This window comes from Rhinolophus ferrumequinum, chromosome 9, assembly GCF_004115265.2.
Source record: "Rhinolophus ferrumequinum isolate MPI-CBG mRhiFer1 chromosome 9, mRhiFer1_v1.p, whole genome shotgun sequence".
NCBI classification, from domain to species: domain Eukaryota; kingdom Metazoa; phylum Chordata; class Mammalia; order Chiroptera; family Rhinolophidae; genus Rhinolophus; species Rhinolophus ferrumequinum.
This window is the reverse complement of record NC_046292.1, coordinates 70,466,228-70,488,964: the sequence shown is the minus strand read 5'-3', so window position 1 is coordinate 70,488,964 and position 22,737 is coordinate 70,466,228. Positions and strand designations below refer to the sequence as shown.

Here is a 22,737-nt window from a genome sequence, read left to right as displayed (position 1 = left end):
AAGTGCCAAATAGTGCCTGATAAATACTCAACAAATTATGAAACTGTACCATTATGAACCTGTAGAATGACTTCTAAATTCATATTACTTAATTTAAAAATAAAGTATTACTAGAAAAATAAGCAATAGTATGGTAGTTTGATTGAAAATATAAATTACTCAATGTACATGTGCATTTTAACAATAATTTTTATATAAAAAACAAAGATAAGGAAAGCAGCAAGTTTAAACCAAAAATAATGAATAAAAGGAATTTTCACAAAAATATAAGTAAACTTTAGAGGAAAGAACGTTCTTTAAGAATATTAAAATATAATATTTATTCAAAAGCAATAAAATAACAGCTTCTATGAAGTATGAGCTACATATAAGAAAACACAGCACAGCACCAAAAATCCCGTTTTCCATCACAGCAACATCTTCTTTTAGTTATAAATTTTCTCCCTGGAATAGTGCAAAATAATAGCTTAGTACTGAAGTACTCTTATATTGATTTAGCATTAAATGCCCACTGTAACATCAGAAGCATGATTTAAAGCAAGAGTGAAAATTATTTTTTTTATGTGAAAAAAAAGTCAATAATGGAACACATGAATGTAAAAAGCAAATAATTCTGGTGGGAGGGGTGGGATGGGAGTGCAAGGTTAAAAAAAATAGGACAGAATAAAAATCAGATAGACACTAGTGTCACATAGTTCGAATGAGGGCAGAATAAGGAAGATAGATGGAGGGTGACATGAAAAAAGTCAATGGAAAAGAAAGAAGAAAAAAAAATAGAGCAGGAAAGGAAAAAGAGAGGAGAAAAAGTTTACACAAAGAAGTAGCACAACATAAAGAAGTAGAAAAATAGAGGAGAAGGCCCAGGAGAGTCTAAAACTGCAGGTCAAACAGTCTTGTCATACCTTGGTCTTTCTTGGGCCAGGAATCTGAAAATGTTATCATGTCTCTAGGTATTACCTGCATTCCCACTTCATCTTGTTTTTTCCATCTTTAATTGTTTTTCCTATAGCTTATTTTCTCAATTTTTTATTTTTCATCTTATTGCATGGTATATAGATCATATTCTGCAAACTACTTTTTCTTTTTGGAAATAAGATGGATATAAATAATACTTCTTATAACTTCCTAATAAACTGTGAATTGGCTAATTAATCGGTATTTACAACACTTCCACTGCTCTAATCTAAAACAAAAGTTCTTTATTTGAAGCCTGTGAACTCTTTGAAACTATGTTCAAAATTGTGTGTATGTGTAATTTTTTTGAGTTCCGAAGTTTTTGTCAGAGTCTGAAAGCAGAATACTGTTGTGTCACAGGCTTTATTGTGAACAGAACTGCCAACATAGTTAACCATTAGGAAAATTAGTGTTTGGGCTGCAACACAAGAAAGAGAGCTATAGCACTTATGAAGCACTTCTCACAAAACAATTTCTATGTTCTGCTGTTCAGGGGATTTTAAGACTGCATTCTCTGGGGCAGGGCTCGATTAAAGCCAATTGATGCTCTAAGCACAGCCCAGCAATGTCCCCTGGCCCTTCCATTGCTTACAATAATGAGTTTAAGGGTCCTTCACACAAATCAGCTTATGAATTAAATGCTATCTAGACTCGGCTGGTTTTACTCTCTACAGAAGTGAAACGCACACCATAAGTCAGAAACAAATGTAATATTTGATGACACCTCAAACCGAGCTTTTAAACTTTAGTCACTCACGATACCAAAGAAAAAGATTTTTTAACAGTGCAAATTAAATTGGAACATGGCAGATGGAGACAATTCCAAAAAATTCTACTACAGTTAAGTGCGGCAGTGAAAGAAAGAGATAAGGGCGTGACAGCTAGAGCAGGGTGCTCTTAGGGTGCTCCACTTCCCTGGTGCCCTAAGCGCCTGCTTATTCTCCTTAAAGGTTAATCCAGGGCTGCTCTGGGGTCTTTGCATAAGCAGCCATGAAACAGGGTGAGCAAGTCACTGGGTGAAGGTCAGAAACAACACCCTCAATCAGATAAATTATCTTTGCATATAATCAACATATTTGAATTTCCTTATAACATTTCATTTAAACAATAGTTTCTTTGGCTTAAAAAAATTTAAAATTCTTTTTGGAAATAAGAGACCAACGCACTGTCAGACTTTATTACTGGGTGAAATAAGCTGAGGACTAGAACTAGCCTGTAGATCATGGTTCTACATCCCAATATAAAGCATCTCATGTAAAATTTTACAAAGTGGTACACATTTATTAATACACACGTAGAGGCCCATGAACAGTTAAACCAGAGCAAGTCAAAGTTTCTTTCAACAGTAGCAGTCCTCGCTCTGAATTTTCTCACCTTCCATTAAAAAACAAAACAATGAAATTAGAAAAAAATGAAGGCCCAACAGAAAAAGCATTGAGGAGATATCTTCAGTTAACTTTCCCTTAGGATTAAGGTATTATACGCAGGTAATGACCATAAAAGAACTGAAGAAAACTCACAGATGAGCATTTGTCAAGTGTCAGTCCCAGCCTGGGTCCCAAGGGAGCACTGAACTGAGCGCCCAGCAAGCCTAGGAGCCAGACCCTTACATCCAAGACAAAATCAAGTCAACACAGGCAATGCAACGGAGGGTTATGAGCCATGAGAGCTTAAAGTTGTAAGTACTGACTGTGGTTAATGCAAATGTAAAACTCAGTAGAGTATCACCAGTAATAAACAAAAGTTAAATTCTATGTGTATTTAACTTTTGGCAGGACTTTATTTACGGTGGCCAAGACATGGAAACAACCAAAGTGTCCTTCAACTGATGACTGGATAAAGAAGATCTTGTATATATACACAATGAAATACTATTCTTCCATAAGAAAAAAATGAAATAGTGCCATTTGCGACAACATGGGTGGATCGTGAGATTATAATGCTAAGCGAAATAAGTCAGACAGAAGTCGAGAACCATATGATTTCACTGATGTGTGGTATATAAAATTGAACACAACGAAAGAACAAGAGAAACAAATGAAGAAACAAAAACTCATAGACACAGACAACAGTTTAGTGGTTACCAGAGGGTAAGGGGGGAGGAGGTGGTAGATGAGGGTAAAGGGGATCAAATATATACGGTGATGGAAAGAGAACTGACTCTGGGTGGTGAACACAAAATGTGATATATAGATGATGTATTACAGAATTGTACACTTGAAAGCTATGTAACTTTACTAACAATTGTCACCCCAATAAACTTTAATTAAAAAAAAAAAAAAGAACTGGCTACAATACTTTGCATATTTTAATTTGGGACTGAGCTTCCATGATCATAGAATAGGAAAAATGACTTGAAATACTCAAACGCATCTCTCTAGAAATCATTCTATCAGTTGTGTAGTAACTTTTAAGTCCCATCCTCTTAATCCTTAATTGACTAAGCATCTATAAGACCACACTAGACAATACTGAAGAAAATACAAATACAATTAAGTAAATAGTATATTAACTTAATATGTATATATTAGTATTATATATATATGTAATATGTATATATTAGTATATTAACTTAATAGTATATTAACTTAGTGGTTAAGAACAGAGACTCAGTTTCCTCACCCATGTAATGGGAATAGTAACAGTACCTACCAAAGTAGAACTATTTGGTACTATTAGGATAATAATAGTACCTATTGCAGGGTTGTTAATAAAGATTAAACGAGTTAATTTATGTAAAGCATTTACAATAGTGCCTGGCATACAGTAAATGCTATGTATTACTATGATTACAATCTGTCACTGTACTTATCCAACTTATCCTATGTAAATTAAGTTCCATTTTACTAAAAATAGACTCTTGCACACCTATGACCCTAAAGACCATGGGAATAGAGCAGAGGTCTTATAGGGAGCATCCAGGAAATGAGAATTTTACTTCTCATCTAGGAAAATTATAGATATTTGTGAGAGTACTTTTTGGTTGTCACTATGATGGGGAGAAAGGGACATCCTGTTGCTAGCATCTAATACAGACAGGGACAAAAGATGTCACATGCATTCTGTAGGACTGTGCCACACAATAAAACTATCTGCCCGGCAATCTTACTAGAATTCCCCATTTAAATTTTCCCACTCTCCAAGATAACTATTTCATACACCTTCCTGTTCTTAAACCTCCAACACCTCAGCCTGCCTTAGCGGATCATCTTTCTTCCATGTTACAATGATCAGGCCTCACTTGATCCATATATCAATGATCAGGCCTCACTTTATTTAGCAACATTTGATACGGCTGATCTCAACCCTCCTTCTTGAAGCACAACTGTCACTTGGTTTATGGGATATTATGCTCTCCTAATTTTTCTCCTGTTTCACTTTACTTCTCAGTTTGCTCTACTGGATCCTCAGCTTCTTGAATGCTAAAGGCAATTTAGCTTTACTAAATTAGGCTTGGTTTTTGGACTTCTTTTTTCTACCTCCATTAATTCCCTTGATTTAATCCAGCATTATGGCTTTAACTACCCTCTATTTTGCTGATGATATCTAAATTTATAACTTCAGTCTCATAAACCTAATCACTCATTTGTCATCTCCACTTGGACATCTAATAGAAATCTCAATTTTAATATATTTAAAATCCATCTGTTTTCTCTATGCCTCCACATCTGCTCATCTAGTAGTCCCCATCTCAGTAAATGCTCAGTTACTCGGGCAAAAATCTGTGGAGTGTTCCTTGACTTCTATTCCACGCAAAACCTACATCAAATCCCGTTGGCTCTACCTTCAAATGTATCTAGAAACTGAATCATTCTCAACACTTCTGTATTTATCCTCCTGCCTATTCAAAATCATCTTTTGCCTGGATTATTGTAAGCAGCCTCCTGGTTGATCTCTGCTCTTGTCCCTTTACCATCCATTCTTCATAAAGCAGCCAAAGTGGCTGCTTTACATCAGATCACATCAATTCCCTAAGCAGAACCCTCCAATTGTTTCCCATCACACTGCAAATAAAATCCTAAATTTACAGGAAGTATAAGACCACTAGGGCACCCCCCAGCCCCAAATTATCTTTTATCTCACCACCTACTACTCTCCCTCTTGGTTACACCAAATCAGCCATATATCTCCTAGCTGTTTTTTGAACATCCCAGGTATGCTACCACCTCAGGACTTTGGTACCTGCTATTGTTATTCCCTTTCCTCCAATGCTCTTCCTCTAGATATTGAGATAGTTTATTTCCTTACTTCCTACAGGACTATGATCAAATGTCACCTTCTCGTGAGACTTTCCTGACCATCCTATTTAAAATAGCACCCATGTCACATTGTATCCTCTTACTAGCTTTTCTTTACAACACTTATTTTCACTTGGCATTAGAACACATGTCTATTTACTTGTTTATTGATGGTCTCCTCACTAAAATGTAAGCTCTGTTTGGACAGGGTCTTGGTCATTTTTGTTTATTTCTATAGTCCCAGTACGTGGTATATGGTAGATGCTCAATAAATAATGAATAAATTGAATGGCTGAATAAATGATACACAGGAAACACAACTGTACTTTTAAAGGCTAGATGGAAACTAATTTTATCAGGCTTTATAGAAGATTGCCTTGTTTATTATGCCATCTGCCTTGTTTATTATACACTTGAAATTTCATAATGTGCAAATTTTGTTTTACCAATAGTATCACTACTTTTATATAGTTTTCTACTTATAAATAGTAAATTAAGTTCTTTTTAATGTAAGGAAGAGTAAGAAAAAACGAAAAGAAGCTCTAACAGTCTTTGCAATGGATCCATTCTAAAAACATTTGTTAAATTGTTTAGGTTGCCAAACCTATTATGATCTGTTTGAAAACAAGGCAAATGGGCACTTGAAAAAGCTGATGTGAGAGAGATTCTTATTTCCATATGTAAAATACAGATTAAATGCTATAAACAATGTTGAGTGTCCACAGATAAGAGTCGTAGAGATAAAGTTGCCTCTTCAGTATGATATGCTCAGAGAATAATGGGAGTAAATAAATCATGTGTATTGGATATTCTGAGCCACTGTGGAAGTCTATGACCAAAACAAGGGTTACCTTAATTTTTACTAGAATGGTTTCCAGCAAGTCTAGGAACACAACTAATTTTGACGCTCCAAAAACATTTTCCAATATTTAGAGTTAAAAATGCTTTCCTAACATGAAGTAAAATTATTTAATCAGATATAGATATTACATGTAATCAAATATATAGGCTATTTTAACAAAAGCTACTTCTCAAAGCTAAATTTTCATCTACTTGTCTGGGGTAAAAGCATTCCAAACTCACAATGAATTTTTCTGTACTTGTTTCAATTTGTGTACATCATCTACTGGCACGCTTTAATTAAATATATGGATTTTTCTACCAGTAACAAAGTGACATTCAATGGAGACAAATTATTATAACTTCTAATTTATGAAATACATACCTGAGTTAAACCAGCACCTGTTTGCACAGAAGACTTTTTTAATAGTCTCACTTCTCTGTTTATGTATCTTAGCATTCCACTAAGAGTACTGAAGTCATTATTTTCAGAACTGTCATCTTCTAGGTCATATGTGAGAGGTTTAAATGAGTCTGACGGGGTATAAGTCAGATTCTTCTGGCTTTCTTCCAATGTTGAAGGTTGTTCTAATCGCATTTTTTTTAAGCCCTTTAGTAAGTCTTCAGAAAGATCTTCATCACTGTGAGTTTTGAAACTAAGGTCACTGGCGCTAATAGAGCGACGCAGTTTTCCACACTTGAAAAAAGCTGTGTGAGAATGTTTAGCAAATTTTGGATCTTGAATGTCAGGCATAATTTCTGTTGAAGATGTAAACGGGGTTGGTAGAAACTTGATGTCTTCTGCCCTTTCGTGTCCAGAAATTTTGGCTTGTAATCTTGTTAATTCTGATTCCTATAGACAAATCGGTACATAGTAGGTGCTCAATATACTTCTGTTAAATTAATTATTTAGAAAATCACAGACTCTTAGAAGTCATCTAAGTCAACCTGCATCTCAGTACAGAAATTCCTTTTATAACAACTCATCAGAAATTTTCAAGCTCTGTTGAAACCCTTCATTTTGGACAATTACATATTTCACTTGAAATATATTTAAACTACACTAAGGAATTCCATGAAAACTAGATTTGCCTTATAGAATTTTTTTCTTTTTAGTGTTAATGATAATAGCAATTTCTAGTCAAGACGGAAATCTTATATCTAAAAACTTCTCTGCAAAAGTGTAGAGATACACTATCTTTGTTCATCTAACATATATACACACACAAAAAAACTCCCTTCAGAATTTCTAACAGGAATAAATGTGTATTAGTGATTCTGCTTTGTAAGTCCTCATTACAAGAAAGCTTTATTATGCTAAAAATTTTTCAAAGAAAGACATGTAAGAAAGTGATTAATAATACTTAATAAATCTATCCTGATTAAATAAACTTTTCATTTCTATGATTTTTCCATGTCCTTCCTTTGGGTCTCTGACCCTATTTTGGGATCCTAAGAATGAGACAACATATACTAGAAAGCCAGAAAGCCTAAAAAAGTGAAGAGCAGACATTTTATTTATTTTATTTTTAATTTTTGATTGGGGAATATTGGAGAACACTGTGTTTTTCCAGGACCCATCAGCTGCAAGTCAAGCCATTGTTTCTCAGTCTAGTTGTGGAGGGTGCAGCTCACTGGCCCATGTGGGAATTGAACCGGCAACCTTGGTCTTATGAGCACTGCGCTCTAACTGAGCCAACCGGCTGCCCCAAGACATTTTATTTTAAAAAATTAAATAATATGTGTACTAGTCTCCTGTTCAAATATATTCTCTTTTTCTTATGGGTGTCCATGAGATATAAATTTCTAAATCAGCCACTTTAAATCTGATAGTTTCTATTTTTTCCAAATACTGTGCTTATAACTGTCATAACCACAGTGTACATTACAAAACCAAAGTTTAACATATATATTTCAGTTATTTGATGTCATTATACTACTTTATCAAGGCAAACTTTGTAAGTGACTGGAGTGCCAATTTTTTGTAGTGAATATTGTACTCACATTCTTATAATTAATAAAGTAGCTATAGAATTGATACATACACAGTTGTGTGGGGAGATGTTTTGTTTTTTTTTAAAACTCTTGTATGTCATCTAGCCATAATAGAGAAATGCAGTATCTCAGATAAGTAGGATTCCATTTAACACTAACTTTTACAATAAAATGTAGTACATTGAATATAATGAATATAATTCAACTTTCTCTTAAGGTCACTGTTGTAATTATTGTTGTAGTGTAGGGTATAGGACTCTCCAAAAGTGGTCTTAGCTTTGCCTTGGCTCCAGCTGCCCTCAAATATGAGGCACTAGTTAGGGTACTAAAGGAAATGAGCTGGAAGGATCAACTGCCTCAAAGACTGTTCTCCCTCACTTCTGTTTCTGTTCTCTGTCATTTAATGCTGCTGTTAATGGAATTGCTTTCCATTATTTATAGCTACTTCTAATTGTTACAGTTATGCCAGCTTCTGCTCTATTAGCTTTTCTTACTTCTTTCTCTCTTATCCTCCTAAACTCCTCTTCAGTCTAGACTTTAGAGCCAGTTGACATTGATTTTGAGAGCTAATGTCAGAAAACAAGTGAATTCTGTTTTCTGACTGGTATATTGGCTAATCATGGTACATGTTCTAATATCTCTATATGTACATTTCATTTTAGAATTGTTGCTATTTACCCAATATTTTGGTAATTTCCAAAGCAGATGAAGTTTAAAACTTCTGAATAATAGGTAAGTGCAATCCAATTGTATTTATCTCATTGGTAATATCTAACATGTGAGCAGAGATAACCACTGTGACAAGGGATATACAAAGTAGAACCTTTTAGATTTTTAGAGTTAATTTTTCACAATAAAGTTTTATAATTTTGTATAAATGTTGTAAATCCACAGAACATTAGGTATATTAATGTTTCAATAAAAGCAGAAATAGTGTTCAACTAAAACATAATTTTAGATTGTCTATTCAGCTTTCCTCTACTACTGTGAATATCAAGTATATTATATAAGAAATTTAAGTGCTCAGCTTAGTGACTAGAAATATTTCTAAGGTATTACTTTAGAGTTTTTGGCTTTTCAATAATTCCCATTTTTCTATAAAATAATTAATTGCTTTATAACTATCAGTGAGATTGTTCTTTTTTTAAGGTCTTGGCTAACAATGGTTAATCATACATATTGGCAGTTTTGAAGTAATATTAAAATTTTTATCTCTATGCTTCAATATTGATATTAATTCCAAATTCCAGAGTAAACTGCCATGATCAGCAGGGGTGAATAAGTAGTAATGAGCTATTTGAAAAAATGACATAAATATTCAAACCCAGTAAAAAATAAAAGAATAAAAAACAATCTTGCATTTTCTAATTTATGATTTTTAAAGGAACTTTACTGATTTTGAAAAATGCTACTTTTTAAATACACCAAGTATAAAATCCTCTAAAGTAAACATTATGATTAAGTTTGTATTTGTATAAGTTCAGGTCCAAGATGGCAACATAGGATGCTCTTCCCACGACACACCAAATCTATATAGCTAGCTACACAACGAGCTATAAATCCCATGCACAGCACAAAGCCATACAATGGGAGGGAACACCTGACTCCCAACTTCTCCCTGAGGAGTAAAGGGTTTGGACCCCACATCTACTGCTCCAGTTTTAAAGATTCTCACCTGAGGGATGGGTCCCCAAAACAGTTAGCTGTGAAAGCCAACAGGGCTTGCATCCATGAGACCCACAAGACTACAGCAAACAAAGAAACAGTTCTTAACAGATTTGTGAGGACACACCACAGCTATACCCATAGGACTCAGCAGGTAAAAAAAAAAGACCATGAACCAGTCATTCCCTGAAAGAGGTCTATTATCACACTTTAAAAGCAGTTGCCTGAGGTTCAGGCTTCAAATACAGCATGTGACTATATAAATTACCTGGAAACACTAACTTATTCAAATCTAGTAAGTTAGATAGGTATTCTAAGCATAATATACAACTGTGAGCAACTAGTATGTTGCTATTTCACTATACTTATGGCCCATTTTCTCCCTGGAAGAGCCTTAACTACATACTTTCCCAGCTGTTGCATGAAGAGTTCAGCTTTCAACCAGCCTGCATCTAGGTGCTGACTGAGATCTTCCCCTTTGGGATACTGACAGGTCTTGGCACCCCCTCAACCAGTAGAAGCCACTAACATCAAGAAGGCTCTTTGGACGATCACAAAGGTTTGAAAGACAACAAGGAGCTCAAGTCGGGCTGACTGATAAGGCACATCTCCTACATAAGACAACTCCATCAAAACTGGGAAAGGTGGCTGTTTTATCTAATGCACAGAAACCAAAAAAGAGAGTCAATAAAAAAGAAGAAACAGAGGAATGTGTTCCAAACAAAAGAACAAGATAAATTTCCAGAAACAGACCCTAATGAAATACCTAAAAGAGAAACACCTACACAGAGGTGATTTGCTTGACATAGATACCAATAACCATCATAAAAATGCTGACCAAGGTCAGGAGAATAATGCATGAATACAGTGCTAGTTTCAACAAAGAGAAAGAAAATTTAAGAAAATGCCAAACAGAAATCACAGCATGAAGAACACAATAACTGAAAAATTCAAAAGAGGAGTTCAACAGCACACTAAATCAAGTGGAAGAAAGGATCAGTGAACTTGAAGAGAAGGCAGTGGAATTCATCCAATCAGAGGAGCAAAAATAAAAGAATAAAAGAGTGAAGATAACTTAAGGGACTAATGGGACACCATCAAGGAAGTAGACACATACATTATAGGGGTCCTAGAAGGAGAAGAGAGAGAAAGAGAAGCACAAAGCTTATTCACAGACAAAATGGCTGAACACCTCCCTAATTTGAGGAAAGAAACAGACATCCAGATCCAGGAAGCGCAGAAAGTTCCACATATGATGAATTCAAAGAGACCTGCACTAAGACACATAATTATCAAAAGTTAATTATGGAGAGAATCTAAAAGCAGCAAGAGAAAAACAACGTGTTCCATATAAGAGAACCCCTTCCCCTTTAGATAATCAGAGAAATTTTACAGGCCAGAAAGGAATGGCACGATATATTCAAAGTGCAGAAAGAAAAAACTACCAAGCAAGAACACTCTTCCCAGCAAAGTTGCCCGTCAGCAGTGAAGGAGAGAGAGTTTTCCAGACAAGCAAGAACTGAAGGAATTCATCTCCACTAGACTGGACTTACAAGAAATGTTAAAGGGACTTCTTCAAGCTGAAATGAAAGGATACTAACTGGTAACAGGAAAACATGAAAGTTTAAATCTCACTGGTAAAGTTAAATATATAGTTATATTCAGAATACTCTAATGCTGTAATGGTAGTGGGTGAATCACTTATAATTCTAGAATGAAGGTTAAAAAGTATTAAAAATAACAGCAATTATAATAATATGTTAATGGATACAAAGACAGAATTGTGACATCAAAAATGTAAAATTGAAGAAAGAGTAAAAATGTGAAGCCTTACTATGCATTCAAAATTAAGTTCTTATCAGCTTAAAATAGACTGTTATAAATGTAAGATGTTTAATGTAAGCTTCATGGTAACCACAAAGCAAAAAATCTATAGTAAATACAAAAAAGATAAAGACAAAGGAATCTAAGCACACTACTACATAAAATCATCAAATCACACAAAAAAAGAGAGAGCAAGAGAAGAAAGGAACAAAGAAATTAAAAACAGCTAGAAAACAATTAACAAAATATAAATAGTAGGTCCATATCCACCCATAATTACTTTAAATATGGATGGACTAAATTTCCCAATCAAATGGAAGATGGATAAAAAAAAATAAGATCCAATTATATACTGACTTCAATCTTAAGGACACACTAAGACTGAAAGTGAAAAGTTATAAAAATATATTTAATGTAAATGGAAACCAAAAGAAACTGGAGTAGCTAGCTATACTTATATGAGAAAAAACAAGAGACAAATAAGGTCATTATACAATGATCAAGTGGTCAATTCAACAAGAGGATAAAGCATTTGTAAATATTTATGTACCTGAAAAACATAGGAGCACCTAAATATATGAAGTAAATATTAACAAACCTGAAGAGAGAAATAGACAGCAATATAATAACAGAAGGGGACTTCAATACCCCACTTTAATTGATGGACAGATCATGCAGACAGAAAATCAATAAGGAAACATTGGACTTGAACTATATATTAGCACAAATGTACTTAACAGACATTTACAGACCATTCCATCCAACACAGGAATATACTCATTTTTCTGAAGTGCACATGGAACATTGTCCAGGGTAGATCATACGTTAAGGCACAAAAAAGTCTTAATGTACTTAAGAAGACTAAAATCATATCAACCATCTTCCAACCACAATGGTATAAAATTAGAAATCCATTTCAAGAAGAAAACCAGAAAATTACAATTATGTGAAGATTAAACAACATGCTACAAAACAACCAATGGGTCAAAGAAGAATTCGAAAGAAAATAAAAAATTATCTTGAGATAAATGAACGGGCTGTAGAAAAAAGCAGAGCTGAAAGTCTGTAATGATAAATGCCTACATTAGAAAACAAATATCTCAAATGAACACTCTAACTTTATACTTTAAGGAACTAGAAAAAGAACAAACTCAGCCCCAAATTAGTAGAAGGAAGGAAATAACAAAGATCAGAGTGGAAATAAATTAAATAGAGACTCAAAAGACAACAGAACAGATCAATAAAATTAAAACCTGGGGTTTTTAAAAAATAAAATAGACAAATCTTTAGTTAGACTTACCAAGAAAAAAAGGGAGGACTCAAGTAAAATCAGAGACAATTTCAAAGACCAGATGGTTTCACTGGTGAATTCTACCAAATATTTTAGAAAGAATTAATACCAATCCTTCTCATATTCTTCCAAAAAGCAGAAGAGGGGGGAACATTTTCAAACTTATTTTACAAGGCCAGCATTACACCGATACCAAACCAGACAAGGACACTGAATTCATTTACTAGTTCAAACAGTTTTTTCATAGATTCTTTAGGGTTGAGACAAGAAAAGAAAATTACAGGTTAATATCCCTGATGAACACAGAAGTAAAAATCTTAAAAAATTATTAGCAATCCACTTTCAACAATACATTAAGAGAATCATATACCATGATCAAGTGGGATTAATTCCAGGGATGGAAGGGTGGTCCAACATTTGCAAAACAATCAGTGATACACCACATTAACAAAGCGAAGCATAAAAATCATATGATCATTTCAATAGATGCAGAAAAAGCATTTGACAAAATTTAATATCCACTAATGACAAAAACTCTCAACAAGTGGTTATAGAGGGAACGTACCTCAACATAATACAAGTCATATATGCTAAGTTGACATTTAACATCACACTCAACAGTGAAAAGCTGAAAGCTTTTCCTTTAAGATTAGGAACAAGACAAACATGTCCATTCTCACCACTGTTATTCAACACAGTACTAAAAGTCCTAGAAAGAACAACTGGTCAAGAAAAAGAAATGAAAGTAACCAAATTGGAAAGGAAGAAGTAAAACTGTCTCTATTTGCAGATGACAGGATAGTCTATATAGAAAACCCTAAAAAATCCACCCCAAAACTGTTAGAACTAATAAATGAATTCAGGAATTCTTTGTTGCAGGAATACAAAATCAATATATAAAAGGCAGTTGCAGTTCTACATATTAATAATGAACTATAAGAAAGAGAAATTAAAAAAACAACCCATTTATAATTACTTCAAAAATAATATCTAGGAATAAATTAAACCAAGGAGGTGAAAGAACTGTACACTGAAAAGTGTAAGGCACTGACGACAGAAAATTGAAGAAGACACAAATAAATGGAAAGTATTCCGTTCTCATGAATAGGAAGAATTAATACTGTGAAAATGTTCTTACTACCCACAGCAATCTACAGATTCAATGGCATCTTCCACAAAAATATAATAAACAATCCTAAAATTTGTATGGAACCACAAAGACCCCCAAAAGTCAAAGCAATCTTGAGGAAGAAGAAAGCTGGAGGCATCGCACTTCCTGATTTCAAACTCTATTACAAAGCTATGGTAATCAAAACAGTATCGTATTGGCATAGAAATAAACTCATAGATCAATGGAACAGAGTAGTTAGCCCAGGAATAAACCCATGCATACATGGCCAATTAATTTTATAACAAAGGAGCCAAAATATACAATGGGGAAAGGATAGTCTCTTTAATATATGGTCTTGGGAAAACTGGACAGCCATATGCAAAAGAATGAAACTTGACCACTATCTTACACCACATACAAAAACCAACTCAAAAAGACTTGAATATAGGACCCGACACCATAAAACTCTTAGAAGAAAACATAGTGGATAAGCTACTTGACACTGGGTTTGGCAATGATTTTTTCAATTTGACACCAAAAGCAAAGGCAACAAAAGCAAAAATAAACAAGCAGGACTACATCGAACTAGAAAGCTTCTGCACATCAATGAAAACCATCAATAAAATTAAAAGGCAAACTATGGGATGGGAGAAAATATTTGCAAATCATGTTTCTGATAAGGGTTTAATAACCAAAATATATAAAGAACTTATACAAATCAATAGCAAAAAAACAATGTAACTTAAAATGGGCAGAGGAAAGAGTAGACATTTTCCCAAAGACATACAAATGGCTAACAAGCACATGAAAAGGTGCTCAGTATCACTAATCATCAGGGAAATGCAAGTCAAAACCATAAGGAGCTATCACCGCACACCAGTTAGAATGGTTATCATTAAAAAGAAAAGAGATAAGTGTTGCAAGGGTGTGGTGAAAAGAGAACCCTTGTGCACTGTTGATAGGAATGTAAATTGGTGCTGCCACTAGGGAACACATGGGGGTTTCTCAAAAAATTTAAAATAGAACTACCATATATATGATCCAGCAACACCACCTCTGGGTATATATTGAAAAGGAATGAAAACAGGATATCAAAGAAATATCTGCACTCCTATGTTCCTTTCAGCATTATTCACTATAGCCAAGATAAGGAAACAACTAGATAGATAAGGGTACTGCATGGTATCACTTCCATGTGAAACCTTAAAAATAAATAAATAAATAAAAAGTCAAATTCATATAAACTGTGAACAGAAAAGCGGTTGCCATAGGTCAATAGGGAGAAGTTGGTAAAAGGGTACAATCCTTCAGCTATATGAGCATCTAATGTATAACTACATGGTAATTATAGTTGGTAACACTGTATTGTGTAATTGAAATTTGCTAAGAGAGTAAAATGTTGTCACCAAAAAAAATTTTTTTAATTAAAAAAAAAACTTTGTGTTCAAACGTTTATAAATTATTTCTCCTGTGGTAATATGATATACATCATATTAATAATTCCCAAATTTAATGTCTTCTAAATAAAATGCTTTTCAAATAGGTCAATATTTGGTCATATAATCCTCTACAAACTATAAGAATGGGAAAATAAATCATAAATTTACTTTTTCATAGATATGAATGGATGAAAAAGGAGCTCTGTAGTAAATCTAATGGAAAGTAACCTCAGGATGATCTGATCATAAATTCCTACCTGGGCAGGTTATGGTGACAGTCAGGCCTCAGGCCTGTAACTTCCCAAGTAAAAGGTTATCTTCGCCCTAAGCAAGCCCTACCCATTGTTCTTGTGCACCTAGATTAACACACCTTTGAAATGCCAGAGTAATCCTCTTTTTCAGATCCCCTCTTTTTCTGAGGCATAACCACCCTCAAGAAAGCACATAATTCTGTTAACTATCCTGTAATCCAATCATAGAGATTTCTCTGCATTGCTTTCTCCACACTTCATGTAATTTTCCGTACATTCCCTCCTTAAATCCAAATGTATAAAAGAAACTGCAACTGTCATTCTGGGAAACATTTTCCTCAGTCTGTTGAGATTTTGCTTCCAGGCGTGTCCTCTGTTTGGCTCAAATAAACTCATAAAATTTTTTTTTACAGGTTTGGACATTCTGATGTCAACATATGCTATACATACTTATATATGTTTACTTACTTTAATAAGTAATGCTTCATTTGTAGCTTCAATTACTTCATTTCTGTCTTGGACTTGTTGGTGCAAACTGCTTACAGTGTCCTGAGCTTCTTCTAATTCTAGTTTTGCCTTCTCCAACTGTTCATTTAGTTGCTGAACAGAAGTCTTTTGAGAGTCGGCAGAAATAGTCCACTTTTCATGGTTCTCTTGATGTGAAACCATCTAGATAGCCCCAAATTGAAAAGGAAAAGAAGAAAATAGTGTGGAGTTGGTTTCAACAACATTCTAATACTTTCCACTTCCACTTAAATGACAGTGAATTGTTTTTAGTCACAAACATCTGATTTCTCAACAAATAACATGCTACAGGAAAAAGGGAGAGGAGTAATGTATAGTCTGAAATTTATTTAAGACTGAAAAAAAAAATGGATTGTTTTTGGATCCTTATTTGAACAAATCAACTATAAAGACATTTTTGTGACAATTAGGGAAATTTGAACATGACTGGATAGTTGATGATATTAAGGAATTACTGTCAATTTTTATGTGTGATTTTATTTTTAAAAATAGCCCTTATTTTTTAGAGATAGTTATTGAAATGTTTACTGATGAAACAATGATGTCTGGAATTTGCTTCAAAATAATATGTGATATGTGGAGGCGGGGGTGGGGGAAGGGAAGTGAGTGAGGTTAAAGATATAGTGAGCATACTTCCCAGTTTGCCTACAACTAACTGTCTGGGTTTTATGCCTTGGGGTCCTGGCTAGTTAGTAACAGCCTCCCTTTTCATTCTCAGAGTATTCCTTTAAATAAAAGAAATGGTCAAAATACTTAAAGATGAAGTCAAATTGGCCAAGCGTTGTTAATAATAAATATGGGAGGATTTATACTCTCTACTTTTTTTTTATTTATTCTCTCTACTTTTGAATATGTTTAAAATTTTCCACAATAAAAAACTTTTTAAAATATCATTTTCATTAAAAAATACATTGCAATTATTCAGTGACTTTTCTAACAATTCTGAAACCTGTATTTTAAAAAATACTTTTAAAAATCATTTCTAATTCTGTATTAATGACATATTGTCTCATTTTTATATTCAACCAATATACACCTTTAAAAATAAATCTTTGTCAATTACCAAAAAGAGAAAAACATTACTTCTTTTTTCTCTTAGCATGTAAGCATTTATTTTAATTACTCCTGTTTGGAAGTCCTTATTTTTGGAGAAGAGCAATGGCATTTTATTGTCCACTCTTTCCATTGCTTAAAATCTTCCTTAAAGGTTTTGGCAAGTTCACTTATCCTCATGACTATGTTTTGGAGTGACTCCAGAGGTGTCAGCAGATTCATCATCAATCCACCTCACCAGCACTTCATATCTTTCTATTATGTTGAAGCCAACAGTACACTGCAACTTGAGTCAACAGGTAGGACAAAGGTTTCTGGGGCATTGGTCAGCTTTTCCCAAGTGTATGGAGCCTTACATCAGGCATGCAAGCCACTGGCAGTGTCGAAGTTCAAATATGTGTCCAATCTCATGGGTTATAAAGACTTACAGGATCAAAGCAGTGAAATGCAAGTCACTTCAGGAATGTAATAGTTATCAAAAATGAAATAGTCACTTGAAGATATTTTCTGCAGTTTTTTCACTTTGCTTTCATAGCATGAGCTATAAAAAAACTGCCATACCTGGCAAAACTGAATATTCCATACCATCTGACAAAGGCCTATCCAAAGACAAAATTCCAGGAGTCTCTTGGTTACAGATCAATCAATGTTATTCCCATATCACAGAAGGCATCTTTAGAATTCTGCTTTTGTAAGAACTTCAGGATATGCCCTGCATAAATTTGTAGGTCTGTGAGATATCAACGACTTTAAAGAAACACCTCGTTGCCGAGATAGAAATTGGTTCCAGGAGTTTTACTGTCAAGCCATAGAAAAATGCTGCACAGCAGCCCTTGAACCATTTAATATATTCTTTACTGATAATTCTGGTCTTTTTTCTAAGAGATATAATGCATTGTATATAAAAACTGTGTTTCTCTAGAGAAGGTATGTTTCTTTAAGGATCACTGAAAAACTGTTCCAAGTCTTGGAAAGCCTCTGGATGGAAGGTGATCCACTCGATCACAGATGCAAGGAAATGGGCCCAAAGAGATCACTGTGTGACTGGAAGACTTTGTTCATCAAACACTGCTCCCCAGGATCTCACGTCTCATACTGTGATACAAGTGCTGGGTTCTTTGAAATGAGAGCTGTTTTCAGTGTCTGTTCAGAGAGCTGTACTGTTTGCATAATGAGACGTCTCTTCCACTCACATCATGTTCCGATTTACTGCTTTCATTCTTCTGTTGAATGGGTCCAACAGCTATTCCACCATGAGGTTTACAAGGACCTGCATGTCTAAGCCTGGCCAGAAAAGTGTTGTACCAGGTACCTTCACCCTTAACAGGCCTTGACACCACCTGTAGGGGACCCTGCACATGTGCTCATATTATATATTTTTATATCATACATATACAAAATTAGTACCAAATATTACACAATTCCAGAACCAATTTTTACAATTCACTTTATGTACTATCTGCTTATAAATAATTTCAGGTTGCTTACAAAACTAAAGGGAAAAAAATTGGATAATTAAAAATAAACGTAGAATAGAGATCATATAATAAAAGTGTATGAGTAGTTGCTAGCAAACACTTGAGATGGACTAATCATTATTGATGGTCACTAAGTTGAGCAGCTAGTATCAATTAAATAATTGTGCTGAATCCAACAGCATTCACATTTGTCTCTAAAGATCAAAGGTTGTAAATTCTTGGCCTGAGATTGGCTTTAGCTTGCAAATGTGTTTTGTTTCACAGACACGTTTTCAAAGAGATCTGTATCTAAATGCATTTAAATAAGACATAGTGACCACAAGCCTGATCGATCCTTCACAAAGATGTTACCAAATTCCCTGAAAGGTGTTTAATATAAATGTATTTGCAAGCCTTGCCAAAGAGAAAAATGCATTATTAGAACTTCCTAAGTAATTTATTTAGGTCTTGTAAATAAATTTTGTATATCTTTAGATGTAATTTTTAAAAAGACAAGAAATTCTATTCTAATTGATAACAATGCCCATTTCTATAAAGGCTCAGATATACTCATAAATAAAAAGCAAAGTATCAGGTTCTGGTGTTGCCGCTCTATCTAAATATCAGAACAAATCTTGGAAATTATAAAGAATTGCATATTCACATCACATGAAACTACTTATGTTAGTTTTTAAATCCCTTGAGTTAGTTTTGGCAAGTGCTATTTTATAACTGATGACAACGACGATGATCCATGCTCTGGTGTAAGAACTTTAATTATATTGATTCATTTAATCCTCAAGAAAGTTCTATGAAATAGACACATTTATCCTGTCCATTTACAGAGAGATGCTAAGTTAATTGCCCAATGTCACATAAGTGCTAAGGGATGAGTTGAGATTCATAACCAGGCTACCTGGCTCAAGATTCAAGTTCCTAACCCCACAGCATATTAGTTCACTGGATATGAAGTAAAAGTGGTATGTTTAGACCACCAGAAATAAAGACTACAATGTGTTATTCTATACTGAACATTTAAGAGCTAGACTTATATTTTTGTCCATATAGGTCCCCACTTTAGCAGGGCGTAATGGTACAAATTAAAATTGTCTTTACCTCCAGATGATAAGCTTCTTTGAGAGATTCCACTTCTGCTGACAGTTTCTTGATTTCTGCTTGCATTCTTGCTTCTAAATGAGCTTCACGTACTTTAGAAGCCCCCAATTCTTCAGCTAAATGGTTTCCATGAGCATCCTTAAAAATGACATATTAAGTAAAGGCTATATAATTTGTTTATTTGTTAACTATAGCTTGGCCAATGCAGTGCATTTATGGGAAGTACTTTAATCTTTTATAATACTATAAACTCTCATACACAAAATTAACTTATTAAATGGCACACTTTAAAATCTAGACATTTAAAAGACTAGTACTAATGGAAGAGTATTGATATATTGTTTGTTATCATAGGTTCAATGCTTTCTGTAAAACTAATAACCACAGCATGCTGAACTTTGGCAGATAGGTAATAGTCTACTCTTAGGCATGCCCATGCAATTTTGTTTACCAGATGTGCTGTTTATCAAGTCAGTTGTGTATCTATCCAAATCTATTTATGCTAGCTGTGCTTGTTACTGTAATTACATAATTTTATTAAACATTATGAACACTAATGAAGAATGAATGCAACAGTGTTTATATGAAAACTAAGTTACATGCTTTGAAACCACTCAATGAGTGAATCACAAACATTTGCTCCCCAAGTAGAAGCAGTCAAAATAGTTGTAAAACATTGTGGGAAGCTCCAGAAAAAAATATGAGATGCTATACTCTGATTTACAAATGTCTTTTAATTCTTCTTTCACTTTAAAGAAACCAATATTGGAATTATAGATGATTGAATAAGAGTATGTATGGTTTATGCCAGAAAGACTAGGTGGAATTCTAATCAAAGGACCCTACCCATACACAAAGAACCAAGATTTGGTCCCACATTAAAAGATTAACATATGAACATACATTTAGAGTTTTGGGCTGACATAGAATATCTTTTAATGTCATTTTAAGTAATTCCCACATTCACTCACTTTTTTGATTGAGTTTATCATATGAAATCAATCACACTGTACTTAGATACCACTGATAAGGACAAAAGTAGATAGCTTCCCTTCTGGTAGACTCCCAAATGCCTGACTTATTTTAATAAAAATGTTCTTTATTGATCTAACCATCCAGAAATGTGAACAAAAACATTGTCATGTTAACTAAAATTAAGCATAAAAATATTTAACTTAATTCCTATTCTGAATTAGTAACCATAATAGAAAGCAAAAAAATCATAAGAACTTTCTAGAACACCAATAAATATACTTTTTTCAAAGTCTAAGTAATTAACCCACGTATACCAATCTAAATATGTTTAAACCAAGTTAACCTTCTACCAATTACTGGGGAAATCAAATTTATGAGTGCTCTTGCTTCTTAAAAGCGCTATCCTTCCCCAAGTGTTCTGGACTACAGATTTCATAGTAGTTATACATTTAAATAATCAGTTTTCACTTATAAGATGGCTACAAATATAAAAACTTTTACTCAAAAAACATTTATTAGCTTTATTTTTTCTTCAAGTAATAACTTAAACTCACTTGAAAGTTTGAAAGTGCTTTATAACTCAATTAACTGACAACTAATTAGGTTGGCCAAAACTCAAGTTCTAAAGAACTTCCTAGTTACATTGGAAAGTGATGCTAAATATAACACTTTTTTTTTTCTTTTTAAATAACGTAACACAAAATTTACCACTTTGACCAATTATAAATGTACACTTCGGTGGCATTAAGTACATTCACATTGTTGTGCAACGCGAACTTTCGTAAGAACTGTATTCAACAGTTCAAAAAAGTGAACAGTAAGATTAAGATTTTTCAATTAGGTAAATTTATTTAAAATACAAATTACCTTCTCTTTAGAGAGTTGCTTTATTTCCTCCAGTTCACTTGAGAGCCTTTCTATTTCTCTCTGTGCTTGGACTTGTTGACGATGAGCCTCCACCAGTTCTGCATGACAGTTCTGCATCTGCTCTCGGGTTAGCCTCAATTCTTGCTCCAAATCTATGGCCTCCTTATACTGAGTTGCAATATACTGTTCCTGCTCTTTCATAACCTGAAATACACAAGATACTTGCTGGCTTCAAAATGAAATGATACAGATAACCTATTTCTTATTTTGATTTCTCTTTTAATAAGTGACTTTCCCCTTCTCAACTAAATCTCTGTAAAATTTAACATAATAAATGAATCTCACCCACAGTGAAACTGATATTCAGAAAGTTTGTTTCTTTTTTAATGACAAGAAAACGACAAAAGTACTATAATAAATCTGCAACCCACTGATATATTTTGCATGACTTTAATATGCAAATGGTATAATCCTTTACCATGAATGTAACAAGACAAAATATAGTGTAAAGAGAAAAAACTTAATATTTGATTATCTATATCAAAGATGGAGAATATACTGGCATGAACTATCAAAACCCAACATTAATCCACACAGCTGGATTAAGCTCATGACCTTATTCTCTGTGAAAGTAAAATCTGTCACTGGGATTGCTACTCTCTCTAAAATACTTTGACAATACTCAGTTAAATCCCTCGTAAAGTATTGTTTCTTAGAGGAAAAAAAAATCAGTGAAAAGTCAGTTAGTTCTAAATTAGCTTGGTTAGTTAAGTTAGGTGGTAGGTAATGACACTTGATTTTAGGACTAATAAGAAGAAACCAGTAGAAATTACTAGGACCCTGATTTCTGGAATGGGAGCCCACGTTCAACTCTGTTTTATCATAATATAAACCTCATGTAAATATTTTTACCCATCCTTGTTAGTGAACATAAAGTGATAGGGCCAGTAATCATTGTTACCCCCACTAAGGCCCAAACTTATTCTCAGAGACCCTGTTTGATTTATGTACAGAATTAAACTAATATTTATGTTTATTATGTGGTATGTACTATTCTAGGTGCTGACACAAGAGTGAACAAAGGAGATAAAATGGCCACCTTTATGGGGTTTATATTCTACTGGAGGAGACGGATA

The 22,737-nt window shown here is 33.8% G+C and overlaps 1 protein-coding gene and 1 pseudogene across 6 annotated transcripts in view; both read right to left on the bottom strand.

Moving 5' to 3' along the window:
* Window positions 1-171: 171 nt before the first annotated feature.
* The window catches only part of CCDC18 (coiled-coil domain containing 18), a 79,200-nt gene continuing 56,634 nt past the window's right edge, over window positions 172-22,737 (bottom strand). For 5 of the 6 annotated variants that reach the window (XM_033114333.1, XM_033114335.1, XM_033114336.1 and 2 more), the window contains 5 exons: window positions 21,602-21,805; window positions 19,760-19,897; window positions 16,077-16,277; window positions 6,418-6,885; window positions 172-444 (listed from right to left, as the gene is read on the bottom strand). In XM_033114333.1, the coding sequence (XP_032970224.1) occupies window positions 430-444; window positions 6,418-6,885; window positions 16,077-16,277; window positions 19,760-19,897; window positions 21,602-21,805 (1,026 nt within the window). In that variant the 3' untranslated portion in view covers window positions 172-429. The remainder of the gene's footprint in view (window positions 445-6,417; window positions 6,886-16,076; window positions 16,278-19,759; window positions 19,898-21,601; window positions 21,806-22,737) is intronic. The other variant, XM_033114339.1, reaches the window with a different exon arrangement.
* Window positions 17,253-18,435, bottom strand: LOC117026710 (archaemetzincin-2-like; annotated as a pseudogene).